This window comes from Sus scrofa, chromosome 9 (genome assembly GCF_000003025.6).
Source record: "Sus scrofa isolate TJ Tabasco breed Duroc chromosome 9, Sscrofa11.1, whole genome shotgun sequence".
NCBI lineage: Eukaryota > Metazoa > Chordata > Mammalia > Artiodactyla > Suidae > Sus > Sus scrofa.
The window spans coordinates 26434915-26451003 of NC_010451.4; the positions used below are offsets into that span (position 1 = coordinate 26434915).

General features: G+C 49.7%; 2 protein-coding genes across 3 annotated transcripts in view; both read left to right on the forward strand.

Annotated features, from left to right (window-relative positions):
- HEPHL1 (hephaestin like 1) overlaps positions 1-3401 on the forward strand; it is an 82157-nt gene extending 78756 nt beyond the window's left edge. Inside the window, exons 18-20 of one of the 2 annotated variants that reach the window (XM_003357244.4) lie at positions 358-520; positions 1158-1226; positions 1325-3401. In XM_003357244.4, coding sequence (XP_003357292.1) covers positions 358-520; positions 1158-1226; positions 1325-1527 — 435 coding nt within the window. In that variant the 3' untranslated portion in view covers positions 1528-3401. The remainder of the gene's footprint in view (positions 1-357; positions 521-1157; positions 1227-1324) is intronic. The other variant, XM_021062679.1, reaches the window with a different exon arrangement.
- PANX1 (pannexin 1) overlaps positions 8511-16089 on the forward strand; it is a 47586-nt gene continuing 40007 nt past the window's right edge. Inside the window, exon 1 of the mRNA XM_003482597.4 lies at positions 8511-9347. Within this exon, the coding sequence (XP_003482645.1) occupies positions 9167-9347 (181 nt within the window). The 5' untranslated portion in view covers positions 8511-9166. The remainder of the gene's footprint in view (positions 9348-16089) is intronic.

Consider the following 16089-nt stretch of genomic DNA (forward strand, 5'->3'; position numbering starts at 1 on the left):
CCACCGTCACCATGCAGTTGGCATGGGAACCGGCTTCCCCCAGAGTGACTGATTCAAGAGGCGAGAGTGAGACGGGGTATCTAAGACTCTTAGAAGTAGAATGCCATCACTTTTGCCACATGCGATGGATTTCAAGGACCAACTTCAGACAATGTAGGAAGGGACTACAAAGATTATGAGGACCAGGAGGCAGGGATCATTGGGGACCATCGCAGGCTGGCTTCCACAAGGTTTATCAATTTTATTTTTTTGGATCAGTTCAGAGAACCAGCTTTTGGTTTCTTTATCTTTATTATGTTTCTCTTCTTGATTTTATTGACTTCTGCTCTTGTCTTTATTATTCCCCTCCTTCTGCAGATAGATAAATCTTACCGAGAAGATGTATACGACCTCTTTCCCGGGACCTTCCAAACCATCGAACTGTTTGCAGATCACCCCGGGACCTGGCTGTTACATTGTCATGTGTCTGACCACATCCATGCTGGCATGGAAACAACCTACACAGTCCTGCAGAACCTAGGTACCATTATCTGCCAGGGAAACTGGGTGATAGGCCAGGCTTCCTATAGACCCTGAGAGATAGAGGGCAGAGTACAGGGTTCAGTGGCAGCACTAGGAGGCAGTAATTAACAGTTTGGGGATAGGTGCCAAGGTTCCAGAGGTGGATCTTAACAGGTGAGCAGAAGTTTGAAAGGTGAATAGGGGAGTTCCTGTCATGGTTCAGCAGAAACAAATCTGATGAGCATCCGTGAGGACACAAGTTCGATCCCTGGGTTTGCTCAGTGGGTGAAGGAGCCGGTGTTGCCGTGAGCTGTGGTGTAGGTAGCAGATGCAGCTCAGATCTTGCGTTGATGTGGCTGTGGTGTAGGCCGGCAGCTGTAGCTCCTGTTCGACTCCTAGCCTGGGAACCTCCATATGCTGAGGGTGCAGTCCAAAAAAAAAAAAAGCAAAAAAAAAAAAAATGAAAGAAAGAAAGAAAAGCGGATGGGGTCATAACAGCATGTGTGCTTGTGTGAAGTGGCACAGTGAATACTGACTTACAGAGTCTGAAGGATAAAGTCTTTGTTGGTGAAATGACACAATGTGTGAAACGACTCATGTCACAAAAAGAATCTGCTTCTCTTGTCATAAACCATCAATTCGCATTCTCCCTGCAGACAACAGGATTCTTTACTCCACGAAGTCCCCCGGAGGAGCACCCCAGCCAGCCACCGTGCCCTCCAACGGTAAGGACACCCTCCCGAATCCTGCTCGTGAATGGTCAGTGTTCACTCCCCAGGGAAAGGCAGAGGCCTGACACCCACCTCCCTTTTCTTTGGCACAGAAGAACCCGGCAAGGAGCAGCTCTACTTCTTTGGCAAGAATCTGGGTCCCAGAGGAGCCAAAGCAGCCTTGGTCATCCTTTTCATCATCGGACTCTTCCTCCTGATGGTCACCGTGATTCTCTCGCTCTGCCTGCGCTGGGCGAGAAAGCAGGTGGCGTACCAGGAGGTCCAGTCCTGCGCGCTTCCCACGGATGCTCTGTGAACCGGCGGGGCTTCCTCAGCAGGGAAACTGGACCAGGGCATCGTTCAACGAAGGAAGGGCTGACACTGTTTCCTGGATCAGGCTCTGATCCTCTGGGACACATTCAAAGCAATTTGCTTTTATTTATTTATTTTTAAATGGGCTGTGAATAATCCTCAGGTATAAAATAGGAGGGAAAAAGGAATGGGCATGACTGAGAAAACAGACTCAGTCTGTCCTCTGAATGAATTCGGCCAAGGGGGAGGTCTCTCTGACAGATACCTTTGTCTTCCACCTTTCAGAGTTCTTAGGTTAGACAGTGCTTCCTTAATGAACCGTCGAAGTTTGCAGATGGGCAATTCCTGGAAAGACTTACACGGCTTCGGAGGCCTAACTGGAATGGCACTGACTTTTCAATACCCAGCTTCCCTTAGTTGTTCCAGGGGAAAATCACTTTCTGAGGAGCTCATGAAAATATCTAAATCAGTATCGGCTGATAGAATTTGACCAAATGAATTTCGGGGGGACTTTAGCCAGCTTCCCTGGCCTTTTCCTCTCTAATATAAATAGCCTGTGTCCTATTTGCTACCAAAGGCAAAGTTATATGCATTTTAAAGAAATTCTGCTGCTTTTATGCAAACTGGTAGAGATACTTGAATGTTTACAACTCACTTCATGTTATACATTTTTACAATATGTTTCTGTGGTGATGTTTGTGTTTTCAAAAATCAACTAGAGAATTTGTATTTGCGTTTCAGAATGTGGAAGGCTGGAATCTGAAAGAGCAGGCTAGGTTCTCCCACTGGGAGTCAGGGACTCCCTGGGAGTTTCGTGGGAGCTTCTAAGGGGGAGGAAGACTTTGCAGGAGGCGAGTCTAAGCTTGAATCTTGAGTCTGATTTTTCATTCAGTTAAGAAGGATCTTTCCCAGTCTCCATCTTTTATGAAAAAGACAGTCTCAGCATGAGAGAAACACCAGCAAGAATTCATCAACGCACTTGATTGGTTGGGAAGAGACAAGGGCTCACAAAATCCTTGCGTCCATGTCTCTTAAAGACATAGCCTTTGGTGGGAAGAGAAAAGAAAAGGTGAGGAAAAGAAAGTCCCAGTGGCAATTTTTTTAAAACCAAAAATCAGCTTTGAGATATGTTTGACAGTTTTCAAGGCTCAAATGCAAAATACTGAACAACTCAACCCATCACGAGGCAATGCATATTCTCTGTGTGCCTGCCCAAACTTTAGGTGTAAGATTGATAAAAGCAATATTGTTTATTACTAGACTGAGAGATTGCCCTTAGCTCAGGGCAAAATGCCCTGCGATGCCCATGCTGCTGCCAAATGAATGATATTAGCACATCTGCCCAGGCAGTGGATCATTTGGCTGTCCAGGTGAATGAGTAGGACCTAGTAAATGTGCTGGTGGAGGGACCTTTCATACTTTCTCATCTTCGTCTTGGTGAGGGGAAGTGGGTAATTTGATAGACGCTTAGTCTTACATAAAACAGGATGTGGATGCTCATAGTTCCATTCATGGTTTGCTTGCACGTCATATCAAACATGGTACCCAGGGATTTTGAATTCCAGCCTGCTAACTACCGATAATGTGATTTTGTAGTAGGTGCTCTACGATCTTTTCTTACGTATGTAGGCTGTATAATTTCATAATAATTATTATGATAAATGCCTTATTTATAATTCACCTAGACAACAAATTATTTAGTTGTAAGTTCTTTCCTTTGCTCCTAGTTTTTTTTTTAAATGAAAATGAGACCACAAAGTAGTTTGATTATACTATTTCCCTTTTTAATAAATTTTCACATATTATAAAGATGGCTACTTGCATGTATGTTTTTTTTCTACCCTCCACCCCAGGTCTAGTGATCGGTAATTTTTTTTTTTTTTTACCCAGAAGCAGGGGGCTAGTTAAAGGAGAATTACCATTTAGGTGGTTAGCAACTATCCTAGTTATATTTGCTAGAGGCAATGAAACAAAGTAATGCTGTATCTCTATGGATAATATGACTCTCCCAAACACTATTTCCTCAAATATACCATACTTCTTCATTTTCAGGCTCACTCTCTTGAGACAATTAACTACATTTATACACATCTTTTCTTCCTGTTACAGTAGAAGCAGTGTGCCTGCTCCCAGCAGGGCCAGTCTCCCACTCATTCCTTCTTGTTTTCTCAAGAACTTCACTCCCTCTGTTATCCGTTTCCCCTCCTGCAGGAAGTTATCATCAATGCCCACCTTTCAGAACAGAAAGCAGGCATTCCTGCTGTGGTGCAGAATCTGTGGTTAAGAATCTGACTGCAGCTCCGGTTGCTGTGGAGGTGCAAGTTCGATCCTCAGCCTAGCACAGCGGGATAAAGGATCCCGTGTGGCTGCAGCTGTGGCGCAAGTTGCAGCTGCGGTTTGGATTCAATCCCTGGCCCAGGAACTTCCATATGCCACCGGTATGGCCATTAAAAAAAAAAAAAAAAAAAGCAAATGAACAAAGAGGTATTGTGTTTAACTCCATATCCTCCTCCAACCCAGCTCCTCTGTTCCCTTGATAACGGAACTGAAAGTCCTGCCCACACTTGGTGCCTGGATCACCTCACCTACGCATCCCTCCACCCGCTCCAACGGCTTCCCATCCAGAGGACCCTGCTCCCCGAAACCCCACATCCCAGTCTGCTGTTCTCAAAATCGTAATAACCCTAACAGTCATAATGAAAATGATTCCATTTCCTGCAGCTTAATCTCACTTAAGCTCTCAGTAACACTTGGGCACCTTCCTTCTAGACAGACACCCACTAGTTCCTTGACTCGAAAGTATGACCTGTCAGCTTTCCCTGTTTCTCAATGGCTATTCCCTCTCAGTTTCTTTTCGTTCTTTCTCTTCCCTCTGACTTAAGTATTAGTATTTGACCCTGGGTCCTTTTTTCCATTTTGCCTCCTGGGGCAGGCTGGCCAAACACTCTCTCCAAAGATTCCATATGCTAATCCCCAAGCCTTTACCTGATGTAGCAAACACACTTTGCAGCTATGATGAAGTTGAAAATCTTGAGATAGGTGATTGATACCGGATCACCCAGACTGGCCCCACATGTAATCACAAGTGTTGTTATAAAAGACAGGCGGGAGGAGGTGCTTCTACAGAAGAAGGCGTGTGACAACTGAAGAAAGTCACTGTGCTGCTGGCTCTGGAGACGGCGGAAGGGGCCACATGCCAAGGTATGCGGCTCAAAAACTGGAAAAGGCCTCCAGGGGGAGCTTGGCTCTGCTGGCAACTTGATTTATTCTGGTCAAACGTTGCCGTGAGCTGTGGTGTAGGTTGCAGATGCGGCTCAGATCCCGAGTTGCTGTGGCTCTGGCGTAGGCCAGTGGCTACAGCTCCGATTTGACCCCTAGCCTGGGAACCTCCATATGCCTCAGGAGCGGCCCAAGAAATAGCAACAACAACAACAACAAAAAAAGACAAAAGACAAAAAAAAAAAAAAAAAAAAAAAAAAAAAAATGTTGTTAAAAATAAGGAAAGTCTAAGAAACTCTCATAGTTAAGAGGAACTAAGCAGCCATGACAACTAAACATAATGTGGTTTCCTGAATGGGTTCCTAGAATAGCAAAAGGATAGTAGATAAAACTGAGGAAATCTAGGAGTTCCCATTGTGGCTCAGCACGTTAAGAACTTGACATACTGTTCGTGAGGATGTGGGTTTGATTCGGGGCCTTGCTTAGGGGGTTAAGGATCTGGTGTCACTGCAAGCTGTGGTGTAGGTCACAGTGTGGCTGGGAGCTGGTGTTGATGTGGCTGTGATGTAGGCTGGCAGCTGCAGATCCCTGCAGCTGGAGAACTTCCATACGCCACAGGTGTGGCCATAAAAAAAAAAAAAAATAAGGAAATCTGGAAAAAGAGACTTTAGTATTAATGCATCAGTATTAGTTCACTAATTGTAACACATGTACTGTACTAATATAACACATTAATAACAGGGGAAATGGGTGCAGAAGTCAGGGGATATAGGACCTCTCTGTAAACCCGAATTTGCTCCATTTTTCTGTAAACCTGCAATTATTCTAAAAACTAAGGTCTATTTTTTTTAAAAAAAGCAGTGTCACATACACTCTTAGGTGACACCCCAAACTTCTGAGATTGGAATGAAAGCTATCAAATGCCAAGTGCCTTTGACGGGGCAGGCACTGGCACACAGGTGACCGCACGTAAGCCTCAGAACAACCCGACGAGGCAGCTGCTCTTGCCCCTATTTGGCCAATGAGAAAACTGAGACTTAGCGATTTCCAGGAATCTATCCTTGGTCACACGGCAAGTGAGTGGCCGATCCAGGAGCCGAACCCCAGCTCTTGTTTTCTCCTTTCCTCCCAAAGAAACCTGGCACATGGAGGATTGTTGGATCTGATTTTTGCCGTAGGAAAAAGGGCAAACACTACTCTCTTCTGTGCCTTTCACTTCTGTCCTCAAAGACAAGGTAGCAGTTTGGGCTCTGGGCACTTCTCACGTGCAAAATCTTGACAGCCTCTTACCTGGCCTCTCCACTCCACTCTGCATTCCAGTGAGCCCTACCCAGGGGCTGGAGACAAATCTTTCAAAGCACAATTCTATTTACAGCACACCCCTCCCTAAAGCCCACTGAAAAAAGTTCCCAACTACCTTCTCTGGCCCCCACCCCTTCACCTCTGTCTCCCTCACCTTCATCTTCCCTATATCAGTGTCAGATGTCTCTACTTCCCATTCCTAACATGTTCTCTTTCTGGCCTTTAGCGTAAATTCAAACACTTCCTGCTAAACGAAAAACTCTGCCAGGGTTGAGGGTCATTTACAAAACTGCTGGGATTCCGTCCAGTTCCTCTCAAAGGCACTTGCTATCTAATGAGAGAGCAGACACACAATCAACCATCACACAAGGCAAAATGAGCTAAATGCTAGACCGGAAGGAGGAAGGCCTAAGGGAGGGAGTGATTCATGACAACTGGGGGATCCTGGCGGTCATCGGGAAGAGGGGATATTGTTGCCTGTTGGATATGTGGATTTTGACAAGGAGAGAAGGGACAAGGCATCCATGCCTTCACTCAATCCTAGAAAGCCCAGAACTGGCCCATCACTGGCCTCTAAGACAACATAACACATACACTCTCATGTATGTATACATTCACTCTAACACACGCCTTGAATGTATGGATAAATGAGCATAAGCTGGGTCACCTGCATTTAAACAATTTTCAAGGTTTCCAACATTTTCAGATTCCTTCGGACATTTCATAAATATTTATTAAAATACCTACCATGCGCCAGGTATTGTGCTAAGCGCTGGACCCACCCCCATGAAGCTTAGCCTATAAAGGGGGAGAGAGACATTAAATAAATGGACAAACACATACTTGCTGAATTACAATTGTGATTATCATTAAGAAGGACAGATTGAAGGTAAGAGTAATAGATGACATTTACATAGCACTCATCAATTTCCAGGCACTGCACTAGGCTCTTTTTACATATATTCACTCTTTTGATCTTTATCTCAATCCCAAGCAGTATAACCCCTTTACAGATGAGAAAACGGAGGCACAGGAGGAGTGTATGTTTCCCAAGGCCTACAGCTAGTACCTGGTATGGCCAGTATCACAAGTACTTAACAAAAGGACCTATCCTAGTTTAGTATTACCAGGAAAGACTACCCTAGGGAAGTGACATCCAGGGGAAGTCAGGAGGGGGCATATGAGTTGGCCAAGCAAAGACACTCTCGTAGAGGTGTTTTGGGCAGGGAAAGGTCTGAGGGGGGCAAGGGGCTGGTTAACTTGAAGAACGGAAAGGGATGTAGGGAAGGTGGCGAGGCAGGCAGTGACCACGCTGAGAAATTTGGATTTTATCCTAAGAACAATGTATGTTTTAAGTAGGGGAGTGACAGGATCAGACTGGAGGTTTTAAAAGCTCCCTCTGGGGAGTTCCCCGTCATGGCGCAGCGGAAACAAATCCGACTAGGAACCATGAGGTTGCGGGTTCCATCCCTGGCCTTGCACAAGTAGGTTAAGGACCTGGCGTTGCCGTGAGCTGTGGTGTAGGTCACAGACACGGCTCAGATCCTGCGTTGCTGTGGCTGTGGTGGAGGCCGGCAGCTGTAACTCCGATTCAACTCCTAGCCTGCATGCGGTGAGGAGAGAGGATGGGGACCTGGAGCATTGGCAGTGCTGGTGGGGAAAAACCAGATTTTCTCTACTTAGGAGAGAGAAGCCAGAGAATCTGGAAACTGGTTATGGCAGCTGGGAGAGATGGAAGAGTTACATAGGGCGCTCCAGGCTCCTGGTTTGGGCTTTTGGGTGGATGGTGGAGCACTGAGCAAGATGGGGACTGGAGTTCAGGTTGAGAGGAAGATGAAAGCTGAGGTCCTGACCATTGTGCGGTCCTGGTCCTGTGAGTCATCCAAGCGGAGAACGGTGTAGGCCATAGGACGAGCGCTCAGAGGGCAGGGCAGGTGGAGATAAACAGGTGGCAGTTGAGGGCACATAGAAGAGGCTTGCATGCAGGGACCTGCCCATGTACAAAGAGCAGAGAAGGCAGCCCAGCCCCAAGGAGACAAGTTCAAAGGTTCCTGTGTGCTCCAAGTGTTGCAGATTACAGCGTCTCTTGCCATATCTCAGCATCCACTACCTGAAAGTGGTTCAGAAGTAGCTCTCCCCCAACACCAGCTTCCCTTCCGGCAGACACCCCTCTGCTGGCTGCCCTACCAAGGCTCCGACAGAAAGCAGGAGGCGAAGCGCAGACCCAGCACCAATAGAGGCCTGAGACCTAGTCAGATGCAGGGCTCTCCACTACGGACCCGCGCCTCCCAGTCCCGCAGTGCTCCCGGAAGCGTATGTGGGGCTTCCTCTTCCACATATGCTGGGTTTACACCGAGCGATGTGCTTTTCTGGCACCCGTTGCTCTTGGAAGGGTTTGTACCTCCTTTTAACCTGATTCCACCATGCAGAAATCTTGGGGTTGAAGCGTAAAGGAGCGGGGGGGGGGGAACCTGGTCCACAGAGTAACAGGTCGGTGTCAGCAACGATTTCAAAAATCCCTGGTGTCAGGAAGTAAAGAGAGTGAGGATGGGAGGGGCGCGAGAATTTGCCGAGGCACCACTCGCGGCGACGCTCGCTTTGCTGGGAAGGTGGAGGGATGCTGCCGCGCCCACCTCGCCCCGCGTCACCGCGGCTTCCGGAAGCTCCACGCCCCTCCGTATTCGGGCTCCTCCGAGGTTCCGGAAAAGCACGACGGAGCGGGCCGAGCGCTCACCGGCCGGCCCCCTGGGCGTAGCAGGGGGGCTGGGGCTAGGCAAGCGCTTTGTTCTGTGGTTGGTTCTCGCGCTCGCGGGCGCGCAGGAGAGGCGCTGGGCAGGGCTGGCGCGCGCGTCCTGGGGATCTGCGGGGGCGGCTCCGCCTCCAGCCCGCGGCGAAGGAGCCGGCGCGAGCCAGTGCCTCCAAAGCAGTCTCGGGACCCCCCAGCCCAGGCGCCCGGCGGAGACACAAAGGCTGGCGGGGTGTGGGAGCAACTGGGGAGCCGGCAAAGGGAAAGCGAGAGGCCCGGGCCAGGCCAGTGCCTGAGTGAAGGCACCCTCCCGACCCCAGCGGTACCCAAGCCTGCCCTCGTGGGCCTGCCTAGCCCAGCCCGGCGCGCCACAGCCATGGCCATTGCCCACCTGGCCACCGAGTACGTCTTCTCGGACTTCTTGCTGAAGGAGCCCTCGGAGCCCAAGTTCAAGGGGCTGCGGCTGGAGCTGGCCGTGGACAAGATGGTCACGTGCATCGCCGTGGGGCTGCCGCTGCTGCTCATTTCGCTGGCTTTCGCGCAGGAAATCTCAATCGGTGAGTCGGACGGGCGGTAGCGCAGTGGTTTGGGCCGGCCTTATCAGAGGTGCCCTGGTCTCTTATCAGAGGAACCCTGGTCTCCGGCTGGAAGTGATTTTACTGGCCGCCCCTGGCAGTGCTCGCCGCTGTCATGGGCATGAACGATGGGAAGGAAGATAGCCCGAGTTTCTGGTCTGAAGCATTCTTTGTCCGTGGGCTTCCTTTTCCCCCTGTGGACCCTGCTCGAATCCCTACTCCCCTGGTCTCCTGTTCCCTGCTGCCCACTGATCCTTGCTGTGGCTTAGTGTTCACGTCCCTGTCGTAAGACCTGCGCTCCGGTCACCAGATTTGCCAAGAACAACAGTCTCCTCTCCCCCACACTCCCATTTATGCAGGCACCCCCAAAGTTTGTATCACAGAAGCTCCCGAGTGGCTAAAGGGAGGTTGTGAAGACAAGTCCCCCGTGAAAAGTGCATAACTGGTGTGTCCTGAGACTTCAGCTCTGCAGCTGTGAATAGTGGGAAATAACTGCTCTTGGCTGGTTTCAGAAGGGAACCCAGATCTTCTACCTGGACGGCCTGATTTTGAATGTGGAATGAACAAAAGTGCCCTTCAAATAAATTCTCATTGCTCATAGCAACAGTTCTGTGAGATTCTGAAACCTGGTGGTTTGGACAGGATCACGTGGCTAATAAGCGACTGTCTTCCTCCTCACCAGTTCTGACTTTCAGGGCAGGAGAGAGTGTGTATGAGTCAACAGGAGCACGGTGTGTGAGGCTGGACACAGCTCTGTGGGGCTGGGTGGTGGGGGAGAGGTTCTGTGAGAGTTGGGCTGGCCCCGAGCTCTGGAGCCTGGGTGGGATTTGGATAAGCAGAAGGATGAGCCTTGCCAAGAATTGGAGATGGCAGAGGGTGGTACGTGGTCCTGGAAGAAGACTGAATGTCCCAGCTGAAGCAGGAGGATTAGTCACCATTCCTGGAAAATGAGAGTGAATGTGGGCCTGGGTCAGAGGGGTACAGACTGGATGGTTTAAAAAGTGCAAAGTTATGGGGAGTTCCCGTTGTGGCTCAGGGGCAACAAACCCGACGAGTATTAATGAGGACTCTGGTTCAATCCCTGGCCCCACTCAGTGGGTTAAGGATGCAGCGTTGCCAGGAGCTGTGGTGTAAGTCACAGATGAGGCTGGAATCTGGCATTGCTGTGACTGTGGTGTAGGCCAGCAGCTATAGCTCTGATTGGACTCCTAGCCTGGGAACCTCCATAGGCCACGGGTGGGGTCCTAAAAAGAAAAATAAAAAGTGCAAAGTTATCATTTGAGCAGAGGCTGGGCCAGGTGAAAATGGCACTTAATCGTCTGAGGGTAGCCTGTCGGGTCTGCGAAGGAGGCAAGGTGGAGGTAGGGCAGCTGGATGCAGTAAGATGGGGCATCAGCTGAGGTCTTGTGCAAGGTGGGGAAGGGGGGCGGGATTTCGGACAGCAAGGAGCAATAAGCAGCTCTTGGGCCCCTAGTTTTTCATCAGCCAAGAAGGGCCGAGACCGATCAAAGATGCTGGGAAGGCTGCGGGCCTGGATGACTGGAGAATGGTGTTGATGGAGATAGTGAAATTGAAAGAGGAGGTAATTAGAAAAAGGTTACAGTGAGCCTGATTTTGTAACCTGCACCACCGAGTTGTTTGTCTTGGCAGGAAGTTGCTAAATTCATTTTGGAAAGTAGTTTTCAGTTTTCCTTGTCGCTGAGCAGACAGAGAGAGTCGTGGAGTTTCCCTCTGCTGTCTGGATGGCTAGGAGTCAAGGCTGCCAATAGAAGGGGAAACCACCCCGTTGCATGGTCCTGGAGATAATTTTTCCGTTCAGCAAATTGTTTCTTGTGTACCAGCTGTGGCCGGACCCAGTGCTGGGCCCCGAGGACCCAGGAGTCAGAGAGACGTGGGCCCTGTCTGATGCCAGGAGGGAGGTGCTGCTTACCCTCCGTGATCAAACTTCACCTCTAGCCCACAGCCGAGAGGGACTCCCGAGGCCCCTGCACCAGGAGTGCTGTAGACACACGCTAATGGATGGGCCGTCTGAGAGGCATTTGTTTGGGTTTATGCAGTAGTTATGCTCCGTGTGTCACACTGCTGTGTGTTGAGGGTGGGGGCAAAAGGAGTTTGAGGTACGGTCCTCTCCCCGCCCTGCAGGAGTTGACCGTCCAGCTGGGCGCTGGAACAGACCCACTGGAGGGAGCATCGTTCAGCAGTGTGTGATTCGGTGACAAGACAGTGTCGCGCTCTGGCGACCAGGCGGGTGATGGTGGGCAGGGGCTTCGGTGACGGTGTTGAGCAGACTCCGTGTCCTCCTCTCGAGGGTATCAGGACTCCCCAGGGTGGGACAGGCTGTGGGATGAAGACAGGATCAAGGAGGACCTTAGATGAAGCCAGAAGAAAGTCTTGAGAGAGGAGAGAAGAGGCGGAGAAATGAGTGCGTGGAATGGGTACAGCGGGGTCCTGTGAGGCTGGGGGGTGGGAGCAGAAGGGGCTCTGCCTTGCCGTCTGTCCGCGGTGTAGGGATACGGTGCAGAAGGCCAGAGAGGGGCTGGTGCCCATGGTCAAGCTGGAGCGCGGCTCTGGTGGCCTTTTAGTAGCCTGGGGCTGTGACCGCTCCTTGAGCCTGACTGGCCCTGGGATGGCGGGACTTACAAGCAGAAACATTCTGGAGCGAGTTGCTAGGAGATTGTGTTGAGTTGTGGCCCAAGCATTTTTTCAAGGCTTTTGCATAGTGAGCGGAGACTATTGGATGGATGTAAGAATTCACATGTGCTCCTGGTCTGGTTAGGCCTGATATTTCTGCTCAGCTCTTCTAAAGTACTGGCAAGCCTGGCTCCCCTAGAGGGTAAATTGGATAAGGGGGGAAAAAACCCATTGACCCATTAACTGGTAGCAGCAGAAGACAGATTAAATTTGATTGTGACTTTGGGCTCAAAAGACTAAATGACGGTGGGAGTCAGGGAAGGGCAGTTGGTACTGCATTTCACCGGCCTTTGCTTTTTCTCTCCACTGGCCTTGCATCATGTCTTACATACAGCAGGTGCTCAATTACGGTGAAGGAAATGCCAGAGCACGTTAGGGAACACTCCTGGTTCACCTGTGGAGAAGGGCGGGCCTGAGGGGAAGAGGGCCCTTCCAGGAAAGGGGCAGCATCAGGAAGGGAGGCAGGGCCTCTGTCTCCAGGTCGGATGCCGAGGTCAGGGCAAAGGTTGCAGTTCCCATGTCCCAACCCGTGCCTGGAGTTCACCAGCTCGAGGTAAGGGGGCTCCTTGGTATGGGGAGGGAGACTTCCCTGTCACCAGGGACCCCGTGTCACTTAATAACACACGTGGTGAAGCCATTCATGGCTCTCTCGCTGACATCCGCCTCTGATAATAGCAGCATTACAGGATCTGGCCATTGTGGGGGGACCAAGCTGCCCCACTTGACTTGTAAGCATAGGTTATATTGCACAGGTTAAATTGTTAGTACCTCAGATTCTCTTTTGTAGTTTTTTTTTTTTCTTTTCTGTTTGTTTGCTTTTTGTTTTTTAGTGGTGGCACCCATGGCACACAGAAGTTCCTGGGCCAGGGATTGAATCTGAGCTGCAGCTGCGACCTCCACTACAGCTGCGGCAACCCTGGATCCTTTAACCCACTGCACCAGGCTGGGGATTAAACCTGGGCCTCCACAGTAACCTGGGCCGCTGCAGTCAGATTCTTAACCCACTGGGCCAGAGTGGGAACTCCCTCTTTTGCAGTATTTTTGCGGCCAGGAGGAATTTGTGTTTGAAATGTTGAAGAGCTCTGTGGAAGGAGGGCTGTTATTCTCTATGGTTCAGAGAGCACATGGGTGTCACCAGTATGGATGGTGCAGGGGGTCAGAGGTCGGTGCCACAGAAGGGCCTTCATTTCTAACACACCTGGCTCCAGGTGCCTCTAGAGGTGCAGCACCTTTCGCCCTGAGGTATCTCTATCTCTGTGTCTATATCTATATCTTTATCTGTATATCGTGAGAGAGAGAGAGAGAGTTCAGGAAATAGTTTGTGACAGCTCTGTGTGGAGTAAAAGCATAATTGGGCTGCATGACCCTCAAGCTCTGAATTCTGGGAGTATTTGTCTTAACTGTTGAAGAAACAAATTTCCTAAGTGTGCTCTTTTTCGATAGCCAGGCTCTGAAAGGGATTCCTGTCCTTAGCATCTTTAGATGGGTCCGCAGTGCCCTTGACTTAGGGCTGTGCAGGGCCTGAGGCTGAGGTGTTCTTCCGTCAGCACTGCTCTGATTCCCTGGCGCCCTGGCCTGGCGTGTTAGGAGATGCCGGGAGAGCAGAGCCCCTGTCCCCACCAGGATGCTTCATGCCCGGAGCCAGGCTGGCTGGACCAGATGAGCAGCAAGGCGGCCATTGGACCCCTGGGCGAGAGTGACTGGTGTGCCCTGGGAACCTTCTCTCCTCCGTGTCCTCCCAGGGGATGGCCATCGTTTCGGACAAAGGGACTCTGTCCCTCTGTCACTCTGCTGCTGTCATTCCGGGGCGGGTGCTGGGCCAGCCCCAGTGAGTCAGGGGGCAGATAGAGCTGCAGCTGCTTTCAATGCTGTGAGCCCCCAGATACCCTCCTGTTTCCTTCCAATTGAGTCAGCAGCCGGCTGGCTTAAGTCATCTGTGCTGTCATGGATGAGTTTAGGCACCTCCTTGGGAGTGTGTTCAGGCCGCCTTTGAGCACATAGCAGGTGGCGGAGCCGATTGCTTCTTTTTGTGGGTGGCTGTAAGCTGCACTAAGACTTAGCACCTCAGGGCAAAGGCTGCATAACAGCACATCCCCAGCTCACACTTCAAGCCAAAGTGCCCAGAAAGCCTCCTAGTCCCCTTTCAGAAGGATGCCTGCTGTCCAGGCTACTGCTGCATCCGTGGTTTTCCATCTTACTGTTTTGTTGTATTTTTATTGTACAGGTAGTCCCTAAATGCCTTCTCCTGGTAAAGGATTCATAAACCTCCCTTACCGAGTATTAGAGGCGGCCACCACGGACACTTGGTATAACCAGGAAGCCCCCTTTCTCTGCATTAATAGAACACATTTGTATGCACATTGGTTTTTAACCGCAATGAGTCTCATCATAGTGGTTTGCGTTTTCCCACTTAGTATGTTGTGGGGAGCCTTCCATGTCAATCCAGAGGTGTCCCCTCCTTGTTTTTTATTTTTTATTTCATTTTCTTTTTCTTTTTTTGGCCTCCCTGCAGCATATGGAGTTCCCAGGGCCAGGGATTAGATCCAAGCCACAGTTGAGACCTAAGCTGTGGCTGGATCCTGAACCCACTGTGCCAGGCCAGGGGTCGAACCTGCATCCCTGTGCTCCCAGGATGCCACTGATCCCATTGCGCCACAGCAGGAACTCCATCACTGTTTTTTAATAGACGGGCAGACAGATAGTCCATAGCATAGAATGTTCTCATCACGGTTCATCCAAGCGCCCCCCTCGTGATGTACATTTAGTTTCTTTCAAGTTTTCCACAATTACACATTAAGCTTCTTGGCACTAAAGTCTCTGTAGGGACCTCCCTCCTCCCAGCATTGAAAGGAAAGGAGAAGAGAATAGTACCGGTTTCCAGAAGGATGAAGTCATTTTCCAGGAAAGTTTTGCTTTCTTGAATTCTTACTTCATGTAGAAGAAATTGCTGCCTTGCATACATTCTACCTCCAACTCCTCCTAAATGTTGCTTTATCAGAAGAGTGGAAGAGGAATTTCGATGAGCTCTTGCTTTTAGGAAGGAAACAGTGCCTTTCAGGGGTCAGATGGCAGCTTTCCTTGGACTTTCGAATGTGTCCTCGTAGCACACTGTGAATTTCCTCCTAAGCACTTAGCACAGGTTTCAGTGGGGTAATTATTTGCATAATTTTTCTTGAACGCTGTCTCCCCGCCAGACTGTAAGTTCCTTGGGGACAGGGTACGTCTCTTTTCTGTCCGGTATTCTGCTCTGTCTGGTAGACTGCTCTGTCCGGAGTTTCCAGCATAAAACTTGATACGTAACAGGCATTCAATAGAGTGTGTAAATGAACAGTGTCATCGGGGGTGTCCGTGGGGATTTTAGCATTTTGGGATCCTGAGTGTTAGTTACTCTGTTGTCAGTGATGGGATTTTATGGGTCTTGAAAGAATTTATGTTAAAAAAATTAGCATTGGCGTTCCCATCATCGATCAGTGGTAACAAACCCGACTAGGATCCAGGAGGACACAGGTTCAGTCCCTGGCCTTGCTCAGTGGGTTAAGGATATGGTGTTGCTGTGGGCTATGGTGCAGGTGGCAGATGCAGCTCGGATCCCGAGTTGCTGTGGCTATGGTGTAGCCCCGATTCCATCTCTAGCCTGGGAACTTTCATAGGTGGGGGATGGGGCTCTAAAAAGACCAAAAAAAAAAAAAACCATGAAAAACATTTGTGAACTTTAGATAGTGTCATTGGAGTTGACTAGAATAACAGTAATAGAGGAAAGAATGTGAACTGACTGATAACATGCAAACATTTAGTAATGATGAGGTTGATTTTTAAAACATACTAGAACTTACCCAAGTAGCATTTGTTCTGTTTCAGTGTACACTGTTCCCTGACTTTAAAAGACCTAGTCTTTAAAAAAATTAAAAGATTCATATTTAAGGAGTTCCCGTCATGGCACAGTAGTTAATGCATCTGACTAGGAACCATGAGGTTGCAGGTTCGATCCCTGGCCTTGCTCAGTGGGTTAAGGATCCGGCGTTGCCGTGAGCTG